This window comes from Colletes latitarsis, chromosome 7 (genome assembly GCF_051014445.1).
Source record: "Colletes latitarsis isolate SP2378_abdomen chromosome 7, iyColLati1, whole genome shotgun sequence".
Lineage (NCBI taxonomy): Eukaryota > Metazoa > Arthropoda > Insecta > Hymenoptera > Colletidae > Colletes > Colletes latitarsis.
In genome coordinates, this window is record NC_135140.1 from 19,414,220 (window position 1) to 19,430,070 (window position 15,851).

At 38.6% G+C, this 15,851-nt stretch overlaps 2 protein-coding genes across 2 annotated transcripts; one reads left to right on the plus strand and one right to left on the minus strand.

The window, feature by feature from the left end:
• Positions 1-1,417: 1,417 nt before the first annotated feature.
• On the plus strand, positions 1,418-7,948 carry LOC143343405 (ubiquitin carboxyl-terminal hydrolase 8). Its single transcript, XM_076768293.1, has 12 exons — positions 1,418-1,833; positions 1,988-2,295; positions 2,390-2,757; positions 3,068-3,959; positions 4,036-4,205; positions 4,273-4,411; positions 4,474-4,626; positions 5,571-5,807; positions 5,890-5,994; positions 6,118-6,324; positions 6,533-6,885; positions 6,956-7,948. Exons 2-12 carry the CDS (start codon positions 2,041-2,043, stop codon positions 7,068-7,070), a joined length of 2,994 nt encoding a protein of 997 aa, XP_076624408.1. The 5' UTR covers positions 1,418-1,833; positions 1,988-2,040; the 3' UTR covers positions 7,071-7,948.
• A 97-nt stretch (positions 7,949-8,045) lies between these two features.
• Positions 8,046-11,483, minus strand: Pngl (N-glycanase Pngl). The gene is made up of 7 exons (XM_076768295.1): positions 11,348-11,483; positions 10,944-11,229; positions 10,572-10,867; positions 10,266-10,493; positions 9,997-10,171; positions 9,259-9,678; positions 8,046-9,175 (listed from the first exon to the last, which is right to left on the minus strand). Exons 2-7 carry the CDS (start codon positions 11,160-11,162, stop codon positions 8,576-8,578), a joined length of 1,938 nt encoding a protein of 645 aa, XP_076624410.1. The 5' UTR covers positions 11,163-11,229; positions 11,348-11,483; the 3' UTR covers positions 8,046-8,575.
• Between the last annotated feature and the right edge of the window lie 4,368 nt (positions 11,484-15,851).

The window sequence follows — 15,851 nt, forward strand, 5'->3', positions numbered from 1 at the left end:
GGAAACCGTATGACGAGAGATCGTAATTAAAACGCGAGTTGTAATAATGACGAAATATGAATAGGTTAGAATTACGCACCTCGGTCGCGAAACGCCGGTACGTCTTGACGCGTCTTACTACGTTAATCGTCAGAGTACAAATGGCGACACCTCGGTAACGCTCGCGAATTGGGGGACGGGGTGGGGGAAGGGCCGATGTCTCGCGAAGCTTGTATTACGAATCCGAGGAATGCCTCGGATAGAAACCGCGGATACAAAACAAATAAATGAAGGACAAGGATAGAATTCACAACTTGGTAGGAAAAAGGACAAAATTTCTCGGTTGCTTACCAGACAACGTATAATACCTTGACTTTAGAATCATATTGATGGATGGCGATACATATAACGTACAAATTAAATATAACTCACACTTTTGTCGATTTATAATAGCAGATGACAGGATTCTTGAATTTCTTAACATTATTCACTTGGATGATTACATGTAAATTACTTACAACTTTAACTAATCAAAGAATCGCGAATAATTCGTACTTCTTAATTCATATGCATTTATACACAAATGAGTGAGTTTCTCAACTGACCACCATCCATGAGAAGAGGCCGCTAAAATCACCTCCGAATTTTCAGGTCGGTATGGCAGACAGATCGAGCCACGAAAGTCCATAAGGTGAACGGTCTACTTGTATACCTTGTCTGTGGCATTATTAAATTAATATGGTGTACCAGCATTCGGTTATTACAAAATTGACTGCTGTTGATAATTTATTATCAGGTGGTAAATACTTTCATCATAGGCGACAACATTTATCACTCTAGCGTTCGGAATTCATACTAAATACTGGGGGGAAAAATTACTTCGTAAACAATCGAAATCAAATTAAAATAAACTAATTAGGATCTATTAGAATAAAGAGAAAACTAAGTAGTGGAACTTTATAGCTCACTGATAATTTTCATGGCACTAACAACGTTGTAGATTTAAAATCAAATAATATAATATAATCAAGTAGTCCAATAGTGATGTTCCGCCATCATAGATTCATGATACCACAATTAGGACTTAAAAAACTCTAAAGATGTGAGAAGAGTTGGAACGTCAAATATTTTAATAAGATACTGAATTATATGGAATTAAAAACATTCTCTAAAACCGTCCCTGGTGAAACATACTAGATTTAATTAAGATGTTTGCTTGAAAATCAATTAAAAGAACAAGATCAAGTACGGACTTGAAAGGTTTCGCCTCTTATTGTTGGTATATCTACCATTTAAAATATGGTTATAATCTTCTCTAGGGCGTGTTTACAATAATAGTTCTATGTAACTATGTAGCTATGTCAAACATGTTTTTCTTTCCGTTTATTGTGTACTAATGTAATCGTTAGAAATGTATAATAAGGATCTACCACAAAATGTTGCTTTTGGACACTTCTAACCTCAAACTTTACTTTTAATTGATTGATATTAGACGCAGCAGATGGCGTGAAAGTTTTCTATAGAAACTTCACGTTACTCGATGTAGGAAAACGGTTATATATTTGATTTTAACTGAAAAAAATTTATTTGTTCGGTCAAAGTGTTTACAAAAACTTGGCATTTCGATTAACATATAAAAATGTTACTTTATGCTAGTATTTGTACATGATTGTGAAATGCGGTAGCAATGGAGTTTGTACGATCACCAGAGTCGTGATAACAGCACTTCGTAGCGAATAAGTCATCCAATTTCAATTACATTAGTGATTTCGTTGCTAACATATGTACCAGTTCGGCAATATGTAAACTTCGAATTGATCTTCTAGTTCCCTAGAACACTTCATTTACAAAAACGCAAGTATCCGACCTCGATTTGTAATGTAACCTTTTCACTGTTAAGTAAATCGATGGTAGGGAAAGCCTCTGCATTGTACTAATATCACGAGTGTACTCGAGACATAATCATTAAAAGATTTCAGACAAAATGCTCTTTCTTTTTGTTTGATAGGTTACTGTAGAAAATAATATAACACAATTCCTGTGTATCAAACTCCAACAAAAATGACTGAGAAAACAGATTTGAAATATAACAGTGTAAATGAGCTGCAGCAAAAAGCAAAAATCAATTACAGAAACATGCAACCGTCTTATGTTTATATGAAGCTGCAAGACTTGAGCACTTTGGCTGAAAACAATAGGAAAAAAGGAGACGAAGAGAGCCAGTACATCATGTTGTTCCGATGGTTAATGTGTTTCAATTGGTTGAAGAGCATGCACGAGTATAAAGATGATAAAATGTTCACTTCTATGAAACAGGTGGGGAGCGGCACACATTTGATTAAATTTACCATTCCCAAATAAAAATGTTCAAAATGAAATGATAAAATCTATATAAATGTTTGTATTGTAGATCAATGAAGTAAAAAAAATACTTGAAGACTTGAAACATAGGTTAGATACTCGATACAATCAACGACTAAAACAGAGAAAGTTGGACAAAAGCAACAGCACAGAGAAAATGGACATAGATAATGATCCAATAGTTGATTCCTACATGTCCCCGGTGGATGGTCCTATAAATTTACCTGAAACGCCAACCAGGGATCCGTTAGTTAGCGATAACGAGGAAATTATAAACTGTGATCAACTGTTCCCATTAGTGCAGGATATTTACGGCAGATATTTGATCATCGACATTAGGGCGAAATCTGAATTCGAAAATTCGAGGATATCGTCTAACAAGTGTGTCAACATTCCGAGAATCGAGATAAAATCTGGGTAAGTAAATAATGTCTAGGACGATGAGACACGCACCTGTAGCTCTCGAAGACTAGGAATTTTCTTGTGTTACACAATCTGCGTAATGAATTTTTAAATAGAGAACTTAAACGATCTTACTTTCGGGTTCCGCGAAACTTCGGGACTGGTGGCAATTTCCCGAACCGACCCGAACCCGAGCCGACTCGGCCCGAACCCGACCCGAACCCAAGAACGTTCCCCGACCCGACCCGAACCCAAAATGTCGGACAGACGACACTTCCTTAGATAGAATGAGACTTCTAAAAGCACTGCCTGTTTGCAATTTCAGTCTGTCAGCTATGCATTTTGAGAAATATCTCCATAAAGATAAGAAAGCTCTGGATTTGTATCGGCACAGAGGCTCTCAATATGTTGACGTTACAATTTTGATGGATTGGAATACATCGAGTAAAACTTTAACGCCCGATAGTCATTTAAACACGTTGAGGAAGATTTTAGAGAATTGGGACCCCGGTATTAGGCACACGAAAATCACGATTTTAGATGGGGGTTATGCAGAGTGGGTAACTCGTTACCCAGCATTTACAACAAATCCCAATATCCCCGAGCCTGTAGTGAACGACGATATTGTAAACGAAATGTTAGATGATATAGAGTATCCTGATTGGATACATTCGGACGACGAAGATAGTATTAGTAAAACGCGCGAAAGTAAAGGAATTAGTTTAAAACCTGTAAATAAGAAGGACAGAACGTCGAAAGTGAACGTCTTAAACAATAAAATATTGTTCAAACACGCGGATTCGGAATCTAGCAACAATGCTTATGCTATGCGATCCAACAATTCCGTGAACGCTTCGATCGAAGTGGACAAAATTCCTGCGGACGTTAGCATGAAGCAATACAACGAAATTTCGTTGAAACTACAACGCAAAGATTCGTCAATCGCGATGAAGAAAAATGATATACCGGCGAAACCAACCGTTGATCGTAGCAACAAACCAGTTTCCTTGGACCCGGTCACCTCCGAATCTCAAACGGTACTGAAACTAATGAGGCAACTGAACGAGGTTGCGAAAAGTAAAGAAGCCTTGGAGCAAGAAATTTTGGAACAGGAACGTGCTATGTACGTGCAACACGGTATTAAGTACAAAGGTTCGAACGAGGAAGAATACATTCGTGGCGTGTTGAAATCACTGTGCTCGAAACTAGAAGAGAAGGTAATGAAAGGTTTCGAGTTAACGCTACCTTGTTTAGAATATAAACTGATACTAACGGCTTGAATTTACGCGACAGCATACGGAATACAAGATAGTCGAGGACGAACTCGCTAAGTATTACACAAAAGTGGAGTCGATAAAATTTAATTCGACCGAAAAGAATGAGAAGAACAATTTAGATTTCAATCTTCTCAAATTAAAATTGCGCATGAAGGATACGACTGCTGCGCGAAACAAATTACGGGAGTAAGTACAGCCGCGAAGTATGCGATTTTCACTTTGCCTGTCGTTTCACGTGTTTGTTTCTGTGCAGAAAATCTAGAAAGAATGACTATAAGGAAGCATCAGGAAAGGAAAACGAGAGCAGCGTTCACAAAGAACCTCTGAAAACGGAAAGTCCGTCGATGGGCAGTAGTTTGGAACGTTCCTATTCCAGCCCAAATTTGCTACAGGTACGATCCATTGGTCATTCAAGAAATTTTATACTCGAGGAATTTATAAAACTGTGCTTCAGTTGATAGATCGTAAAGCACCGCAAGTGGACAGGACATCGAAACCACAGGCACCTACGTACAATCAAAATGGATCTTTCAGCAACGACAATAAAATGTCCCACCTCAGTTGGACGAATCGCGAAGAAAGAATGACCCCTGTTCACGGAAGCGTAGTAAGTATCGATATCTGCTACTAATATTTCACAGCGAACTTGAACGAGCAACTTTTCGTCGATATCGATCGATTCGATTTGAATTCGATTATCGTCTTGTACTTTTACGCGCGAAATTCGAGCCGTGATCGCTGACATCCACGTGCTCGCAACCCACGTGGTCAGAAAATAATAAAGCAGACGTTTAAATAAAGTTCAGTCATTATTGTATGTCGTGCTTTGTTCGAAATATACGCGTCCACGTCCGGCGTATTATAAATTGCACCCTGCTGTTAAAATTAGCCGATTTCGTGATTCGAGTTCGTGAACGTACCGAACAGCGTGCGGCAGATATGCACGTGAGCACAGAAACATTTGATACCTGTAAGGTTTCTCAATCCAATTTTATCGAACCTTTTCGACGGACCGCGTCAGTATTTACCCGACTATCGTCACTGGTTACGTTTGACGAGCGTCGACCGCTAATTTTTCTCGCATAAATTTCGACCACAGACTATAATTAGTGTGAATTTGGCGCAACTATCGAACGGAAAAATGTGCTCCCGTCGCGATATAGAATGTTCGACCGCGTCCAAATTTTTAATATCTTGAAACATGTAGAGGAATACATCGTCTGCTATCTCATGATCAAATAAACCATGAGCGAAAAATGGTCAACTTATCCAGAAAATTCGTGCCGCATTTTAATGTTTACTATTTCAAAAAGGTACTTTTTTCTCAAACGTATACGAAGAAATTTATTTATTATACGATGGTAATCTACTTTTCACATAGTCTGTTTTCACTTATTCGGTTAAAAGCGACTCTAATTTCCTAAATTAACTACTAAATTTTCACTTAAATTTTAAACTTAAATTTTCATATTCTTATACTTAAAGAATATGAAAATTTGGAAAGAATCGAATTAATATTTAAGTTCAATGCTTTTCGCTCATTTGTTGTAGCATCCAGGTATTACAGGGTTGAAGAACTTAGGAAATTCCTGTTATATGAACAGCATTATACAATGCTTGAGCAATACAACCCACTTAGCTAAATATTTTACGGACAATTTGTACGCCGATGATTTGAACACGAGTGACGATAACGGCACGCAAGGTCAAGTCGTGGAAGAGGTAGCTCAAGTAATTAAAGCACTCTGGCGAGGTCAATACAAGAGCATCTCTCCTCACGATCTGAAGGTATAAATTTTATGTAAGAAAAACGCCTGCCTATCTAGCGATACAAATTAAAAAATTGCGATTCTCATATTATTTTTACTAGATCGCTGTGGGGCAATATAAATTGCAATTCGAGAGTTACGAGCAACAAGATTCTCACGAATTCTTAACTTTTTTGTTAGACTGGATGCACAACGACCTAAGGAAGGTACGAACTGAATTTTATAAATCTGTTGCATTTTCCTTCTCGAATATTTAGAACTTACTACCGTGGGAATAGGGTAGACCTCATTTTGGTTTTAATTAGGTGTTAATTGCGTTACGTTTACAGAATTGTAAGCCACCGTTAGAAATGACCGTTGCCGAAGAAGCATGGGATAAAGCAATGGGCTCTCAGAAATCCATAATATCCGACCTCTTCTTCGGTCAACTAAGATCAACCATAACTTGCAGTTTCTGCAAGCAGATTAGCACGACGTACGAGACTTTTAATAGTTTGACGACTTCGCTGCCACACTCGAATCGGTGCACGTTGAACGTACGTTCCTATTAATATTGAAATCATTGATAATCGCTTGCACGAGCAAAGATCCGATCTGTACCTCACCGATTTTAACGTGCTTCTGTAAGGTGATAGAGAATTCTTTTCTTTAATTATATTTAAAAAGCACATTAATAATCGGAGGAGGGTAGGTTAAATCTTTCCCTTGTCGGTACCTGTACAAAACAAGTGTCTTTGCTCGTAGGATTGTATTCTAAGGTTCGTGACTGGGCAAAAGGTAGTCGGATGGAAGTGTCCAAAATGTCAGACGGCGCGCGAGGCTATGAAGAAATTCGATTTTGTAAAACTGGCGCCAGTGATAGTGATACATTTGAACCGTTTCGCGGAGAGCGGTGGTTGGCTCGAGAAACGAAACACCGCGGTAGATTTTCCTCTCACGGGCTTTAATTTGAAACCACATCTGGTTATGGACAACAATACGCCGACGACTTCAAATATGCGTAGTTACAGTTACAGTTTGTACGCGATGTCTAATCATTACGGAACCATGGAGGGCGGTCACTACACAGCTTTTTGTAAAAATGCTGCACAGAATAAGTAAGTAAACACGTTTATCAAACACCTGTTACGCGGACTATAATGAGCATTAAATGTATTGGTTGTTCAGATGGTACAAATACGATGACCAAACGGTCACGGAAGTCACTGAGAATCAAGTGAGGTCTCAGAATACCAGCGCCTATCTGCTATTTTATACGTCATTTTCAAGCAACATTATTTAGTATTAACATAAAGATACCAATGGGCACGGTTCACAAGTAAATTGATTACTTAAATAGTCATAAATATTACGTGACAATGTAGATATTAAATATCTTTTGTATGTACATTTATTAAATATATTATGTGATTTGTACGCATAGGACTGTGACGACAGTAAAAGGCTTGGTTGGTGTTGGGATATGTTAAAAATATGTAAATAAATAACGTTAAACCGGACTGTTGTTACGGCACGTCGTTCAAAATAATATCACATAGTTGACAGATTAATTTAAAAAATGAGTCACGAAAGAGTCTAGCCATTGCAATGTACTTTGTACTGTACCCCAATATATTTCAGTAATGTTGTTTCACTCTGTACCTTTATGCATGTATTATTGTAACTTAATTATTTTACTATTTACTTGTGTTGTCACTCATAAACACAGTATTTCTCGCCATCTTCTATCTGCTAATACTTAATTTGCACGCTCTTTCAAATTATTTGAATCTTCTCTTGTTTCGAGACAATCAACAAAAGACAACACTGGCAAAAATTTATTTTACGCTTTGTACTAAGAATCGTTTATGTTTTATGCATCAGTATTTTGCAACATATAAAATTCAAACAACGGTGTTGTTATGTACATACATATAACTAAAAGCAAATAAAAGAAATAATAGTAAAAGATATTGTTCCTTTTGGAGAACTAGTTAATCACATTTTACACAGCAATCGTGAGATACTGTTTTATATGACATTCGATATATCTGTGACACAGAAAGAAAAATGTTTAAACGCGTATGAGGATACGCGAATTGTGTTCAATTATTGCTAGTGCTTGCAAAATTGTTAGCAACTTGCGTAACATTTATCGAATATGAATGTTTCTAAAGTGCCATCACTAGTTTGCTTATTTTGTATGTGAAATAAAATTTTACAAACTTATGAAGTCACGAGGGTTTGTCTTTATTTACAAATTAAATACATTTCACGCTAATTTTTGCGTAAATGGGCAATCATTCAACGCGTTAGTCCTTCAAGTTTTTATTCATAACTTATTAACTGTTACTTGATATGTCTTATCACTTAAAACAGCATATCGTACACATTCCTAAAATAATAATTATGGAATGTTTCGTATTTTTATAACATCATTTAAGTCTGTAATTTTGTAAACATATACGAGAGGCCTGTACACAATTTGAGGCCTATATAAATTATGGCAAGGCACCTATACCGGAAGTTAGATAAATTTTATTCGTAAATTCACCGAGTGGACTCCATCCGTGAATAAAATTTACCCAGCTCTGACCTATACCAAGTATTGAACATTTGATTTATGCGTTACTATATCGAAGTCTGTTCCAAATAATCGTTCGCAGTGTACACATCCGTTGCGGATAAAAGTTAACGTATGTAAATTTTTATCTAAAACTCTATCCGAAACGTTATTTGCAAATCATGGATAAAAGTTTCTCTAAATAAAATTTGTTATTTTAATTATTATAAATGTGCCGCTCTGGTCTATTCCGAACAAAATTCTCTTCGCGACTTCTTCCGCTTTTTTATTTCGATAATAACGATCAGAGATCGGTCGTTCTCGTTTTTTAAACTTTGTCGAAACAGTTGAGCGTGTTGCCACGCGCATTCGCCTTGGCCACCGGAAACCGTCGCTGTAAGAATTAATTCCACCGCCCCTTCTACTTGTTCTGCGCGATAATCAAAGCAATCGTTAATAGGAAATACTTCTGCTTTATTTTCATATGCTTGGTCGTAGAATGCTTCCAACTCCCAGGATATCTTAGCCCCGTGAAATACCGTTACCATAGCTTGCAAATTAAACGCGGAAACGCATAAATTTCGATCCGTTACCACGAAACTCCATTTTACTTGACCGCTTGTGCTTTCTGGAGAACGACTCAAGTACACCACTTTCCAATCGTTCTCTACTTTACGAAATACTTCACCTTCTATGCTACTCACGCCATTTTGCCAACCGAACACGGATGCTAACATTTTACCATCATTCATTACCTTGTACGTGTCTTTAACAATTGAATAATGCAGTTGAAACGCTTCCCCGTACTTCGAAACGTCCCAGGAATAGATTATTTCCGAATTTGTCTGAAAAACACGGTTTAAGAATATTTTTATTTCAAAAATAATAATTTTCTTCTAACCGTATAACGATAATTTGGTATTTATACTTTAGAAACTTCCCCTCGCGCTAGTCTCCAATCGTAAGAACCGGTGGATCTCTTCTCATAATTTTTATTGTCGACGAAGTTCCGTTTCTCCGGTATGATTATCAATTCCACGAGCTCCAGGAGCCTCCGTTTCAACACGTATTGCCTACGAGCTGCGCTATAATTGGCAGAGAATTGACGATGATTGTTCAGCGACTCGATCAGCTGTAATAAATTCCTTTCGGAACAGAGTTTTCGTCTTTTCATTACGCCTACTTGATCGCACGTGTACCGCCAGGTAACATCCTGTACTTCGTCCTTCGAGAAAGCTATTATATAAGTCAACTGTTTTTTCCAACCCTTTTCGTACATCAATGGACGATCCATAACGTCTTCGCACGGATCTATGTGAATCCATCTGTTTTCGTGTATTGACCATACCTGAAACGATTTACACCGGTGTGTTTGTGAGAAACGGTTACGATTTATGTATCTACTAGAGATCCCCGTTTCACGTGTATCTAAAATTCATCTGCAAACATGGAGCAGTAGGTCCAATTTCGTTCATTCGACTACATGACAAATAAACGAATACACGTTGAAAACCGTGATCCCCGGTTTTCACGGACTTCCATAAAATTGATCAATAAGCAACGAAGCAGATGACAGTTTCACACGAACAATTCCTATATTGCAATGAGCCAACGAGTACCTTTGCACACGTTTCCCGTTAATGTAAGACCAGTTGCCATTACACACCTCTGTCCAAACGTGATCTGTTTGATCATGTACCCATCGTGCGTCGTATCCCAACGCTCGACACATGAGCGTAAATACGTTAGCCCATTCACCGCAACGTCCCCGTCTTAAAGTTAGCAACGGTTCCGGATCGGAATAGCGAGGAAATTTAACCAACATATCGCAACTGGTACATCTAAAATAAAATTCGATTCGTTCGTTTCTTATTATATCACAAACTGAACTACTTGAGGCAGGGTCAATAGAGCAACAAGGAGACAGAGACTTACTTATGTATTTCTATCCTCGAACACCTAATGTCTGTGGAAGGTACAACTGAATGATGCTCACAACTACCAAAGCAAGCCGAACACCTTGGACTGTCAACCCATGTAAAGAATTTGTACTTGAACCAATGAGAAAGTTCCATGAGAAACAAATCTCTGGTATCTATATCGACCTCTTTGTATCGTCTACTTGTATCCTTGTCTGGATTGGCTTGGTTCAATTTTACTTGTCTGTGAAATGACCCAACAGAGAAGACTAAGTAAGACAAAGTAACAGTGAAAGAATAAATTTACACAATAAATTAATACTTTTGTAATTCTCTAATCCTAGTCATGGTTGCAATTTGAAGACTTGTTATAGGTATCACCCTCCTTGCTTTCTCTTGCAGACTAGGGTCCTCATACTGCATAACATTGTGAAAAGAATGTATAATTTCTGTCAAAAATGCTCTTTCTTTCAGATTTGATGTTTTGGGCAACAAGTTGTAGGCTGCTGACGTGCTCACAACATTTTTTTTAGTGGAAGGCTTCTTGGAAAGCAAGCTTTGGAGGGTTTGTAACTTTGAGAGAGATGCTTCTTGTGGTAGGGCAAGGGAATCAGAAACCTGACCAGCGGAAGAAACGTGTTAATCGAAATCATGAAACGCGATTCGAAAGATCGTCGTCTACAGCTATAATTACCTCAACGAAACCAATATCGAATAGACAATCCATAGCTCCAGCAGCGGGTAGCAATTTTTCAATAACAGGATTGTCAAGATGTACTTCCCGATATTGCATGTCATTCGGATGCGATAAGATATTCTGACAGATAGTTAACAATGCACTTTCTGCATCATCTCGCACACGGTCGTCGTTCTCCTTTAGTAAGTCCAGGCATCGTTGCAAATCTCTATCCATGACTCGAGTGTTTCGACAACAATTTAAGGATGACACGTGTGAATTCACGCGAAAAATGCAGTCAACTCTGAATAAGATATTCCCCGTAAATCCCGCATCCTTAATCTCTTTATTAGCGCCATATGTGAGAAACAATTTAAGTTTGTTACGGAATGCGAAAGCAATCGTATGAACTGATACGTTACCTTACAAAGGTAATTAACCATGCAAACAATCACAAACAGAATACATTGGACTTTATAATAAGTCCATTTGCGTCGACGATGGCATTTTAATACTTTATTATAAACTTTTACTGCATAACTGGACGTTCAATAGCGAAAAATATCATTCGCGACTGGATAGATTAAAAGAAATCGTACAAAACAAAATGGCCGTCGATCATATTTAGGAAAAGAACTGTAGGGTCGCCACTTGGAGGTTCCTAGAATTATTTTGTGGTTTTTAGTCGGTAAAAGTCCAACACAATTATTGAAGGAAATTGTAGCAATCGTAATGAAAGCAACTTTCAATTCTAATTCATAGAAATTGTCTATATATCTTTGTATAATGTATGCATTTGTCATTGGATGACACGTATACCTCCAGGGTTAACTTTAATACATGCATATGACCGCTAGATGGTACATGCCAGCCCAAGAAATGGATGATTCTCCTATAAAACTATATCGATTCTGACGATTAACACGTTTAACACGTTCACTGTCCATAACACCATGCTTTTGGATACACCGCTAAGAAACTGGACAGTGAACGTGTTGATACGAGAAATACGATGAGTGTGGCTATTTCAATTAGCTCAAATAATATGAACAACACGTATGCGATATTTGGTACGAATAACACAAACTGAGTCTTATTTGAGTACTGAATCAAATAAAAAGCTATTCAAATGGCACCTGATTTTTAGAATATCTCCCAAGTATGGTATTAATTTTAGTACAGACGTGGGCATATTCGAATAGTAGACCAATTTATAGCAATTTATTCGTGTCGTTCATTTGATAGAACAGTGAAATTTTGATTTGAAATATTTTATTATGTGATTAAAATTTACGGACAAGTAGCGGTTTACTTTTTACTCGCCATTCGACATTTTTATTTAAACGTTTGGCCCATCTCTGTCTTAGAAGGGATTGGAATACTTAAAATATAGGGAGCGTTTCTACGATCGATTGATTTTCAATGAGAATCACCAGTGACAAATCGTAGGAAGTTTATCCATTGCGGTGCAAGACAAATTGACGTAGCGGAGTTAGAGGACCCTCTTAGGTACATCGGTGGCTGACAAACTGGTCAAAGCCCTCTTACAACCCTCTCTGCTGCCAAATTATCGGACTCCTGTGGACAGCAAACCCATTTATACTGCCCACTGGCTAAGACGTACTAGGGCCACAGATAAAGAGAATCGTACCGATCGAACCGATCCACTAATCGACGACCAAAACATGAACGGTTACTAACCAATAAATTGCGTGATACATTAACACTTTGACTGCACACGTCAGTCAAATATGGGGGAATGAGGATCACAGAAGTGTAAGTCCACTCGTGCAATGAAATTGTTAAAAATTATCTGTGTAATTGATCGAGATTAACTTACACCACTAGGTTCCTAAACATCTTGGTTTGCCAAAATAAAGAATACGATGATGTCTTAAAGAAATATTTTAATTAAAACTCTTATGGAGATTTGGATGATGTTTCTTTGATCGTTACCGCCCATTCTTGCTCTCATGCAACAAGACGTTCGTTTTTCGAGCAATTTATCGCGCTAGTTCCGATCTTTATAAACGTATTTAGCAATTTCGAGTGTTACGTTCCTTAACTACGTTTTGATCGCATAGCCGTCTCACGATGTACTTTATAACATCGTAACACAGCGCGGAATTACGTATCTCATTATTCTTGTCTCGTACGCCGGTGGCCAAGTGTAGTCTGCGTCATTAACTAGAGCTATTTCTGAAATCTACAATCTGCACGAATTCAACGGCATTACGGAACTACCGAAGCATCGTTCGATCGCGAATTCTCCCGTCTCAAAGTATTAACTTTACGTACTCGTAAACTTTTCGATACTAATTAACCAGCCAAGAAATTTATCGAGCCATTTTTGTCACTAATTAACAATAATATTAGTGAAACGACAACACTGTGCAGAATAATTTAAATCGCTTCGATCGAAAGATAATATTCCTTTGGGAATACATGTGACGGTAATCCTAGAAAAGTTTTGAGGTTAGGAATGATCATATATCGTCCACAAAATGGCGCTGGTTGGGTGTGCGTGGCGAAATCTGTCCTTCGAGCGACTTTTATTCGGCGGAAGGATCGGATACAGGAAAAAGGACCGTTCGGAGGTGGGGGTGCAAAAATGTTAAGAGATTGGAGTTTAAAGCCTGGCAACAATATGGCGGAACGGAATGGAGTGAAACGGCCCGGCGCTGTCGGATGGAGTGAGTACGGTCGACAGTAGTTGGTGGGCTATAATAACGTATAAAGTAATTAAGGACATCGGGCGACAGCGGGAAAAGGGGCAGGGGCGCGCGGGGGACGCGGAGGGGGCAGGGACGAGACGGGCGGAGAGGAAAGGGGAAACGGACAGTTTAGGGAATGCGACATTTACATAGTAATTAAATCGCGGGAGCAAGTGGGACCGTTGGGGAAGATACTGGTGCTCGAGCAATTACAGACGCATTAGATTGCGGTAAGCACTTGTTTATGGCCTACCCTCGCGTCGCTTCACTCGACTCGATTCTGTTCACTCGTTCGCCTAGCAGTTACATCGCGCCCCGTTGTCTTTCTTTTTTCCAGGATCAACTTATTCCCGATCTACACGAGCGAGTCGCGACCGAGATAAATGAAGGTCCCCACGGAATTGCAGTCCTTGCATCCGCGACAGAATTTTACTGGAACGATGGATAACCAATAAGACCAACCAATTGCAATTTATTCGTGACGTTTACTCGATCGTACAATCCATTTTTATTCAACGAGTAACAGATCGTAAATTGATCGGCTTCTAATCGTTATTGGACGTTTGCAAAATGTGAATTAATGCCTTGACGGCCGTTGTCACGCGTGCGTGACATTACCAAATCTTCCTCACGTTTGCTTAAAACACTATTTTGAACAATACCTGGATCGAAATTCTTTTGGGAGGCCACCGTTAAGTAAAAGAAGAAGACTATAGTTTATTTTATTTACCCCTTCCGTTGTAGCTAGAGTCGCGCAACAGAGAGGGGCACGTTTTAAACGAAACAAAAATCGATGGCTAACGTACCAAGTACACGCAGCAGTTTATCTTAGCTCCTCCCTGTTCAATTAACTAATTGAAACGATTGTTATTATTAATTCTGGTGGAAACAAATTTATAATCTAGAACTTGCGCGATTGGATCGCTCCGTGATTAAGTTTTGCTTAAAAGCTTATAAATGTGGCTGTTGCAGAAACGAAACGGAGCCCATAAGGGTGCGATATTCAATTAGCGACAACGATGACACATAGTTGTCTTCGTTCGATGCTAAATGAAGTGGAAAGGACCCTTGGGGATGACCAGCTGTTAGCATAACTCGCTGGCAAGTGCGAATATTCTTTATCCAAGAATGATTGGGCTCCATTTTCCCTCTGCAATATCTAATAATAAGAATAACTCCATCCTTGTACAAAATATTTTTAAAAAGTCAAAGAGTAAGTTGAAGTTCACCCTTGGAAGAATCGGTGAAGCTAGGGATTCGCTCGGACTAGTTTCCCTTTCGACCGTGACTTTGCTTTTCAAATAAATATTTCGATCTGTTTGCACAGGACGAAAAAGGGGGGAGGAGGGGTCGTGCGCGATCAAAGGAAGGGGGGACGAGCTTATTGTTACTCCATTTTGCACCCTACCGGTCGCTTGGACTCGGGGATGCGTTTCTCCCGAGAGTCGCGTCCGAAGTCAATAAATAAAAGTATGCTAGTTGTAACGATAATAAAACCATTGAATTACAGGCCTGTGTGAACAACGTCTGGAAGTTCGAATCGTGTAATCCGCTTTTAATAACGTTGGCTGAAATTAGTCGCGCATTGCCGGGGGGATAATTGTTCGAAACTGAGTTAGCCCGCAGACGAAACGTACGCGGTGCCTTCGCGATGGGGAATATTTAATTAGGCCAACAAAATCGCTCTTATTTTTTAACACCACGAATATCGTTTGTTCATTAAACGGGTGGATGTCGATTTCATTTATAAATGTACTTTTTAAACAAAAAAATTATCTTTGTTCGTGGACTAACATCGATAATTGACTTTCTATATCGTCATTGACGAAAGTTTAACGACCTGTTCCTACGTCTGTTCCCATCGAGTGACGCTGCAGATTTTTTTCACCGGCGATTCGTCGTGGTTTACGGAACACTGATCAGACATCAATCGTGTATGTCCTTAGGGGGTGCCATAAACGTTTAGCTCCCACCAATAAAATAGTAATGAAGCTGTATTAACGTTTTCGAATACTTTCATCCTTCGTAGAATGGATCCTCTGGCCTCATCTTCCTTTACACTTTTCCCAGACTCAAAATATACAAAGTTTGAAGCTAAAGAAGAAGCATCAATCTTTAAGATGTCTAATGTTTAACCACTAACAGCAAACCAATCTAATTTGAAAAAAAGGGATATGCATCCGAAGATAGCAAGATACAAGAACACTCCTCA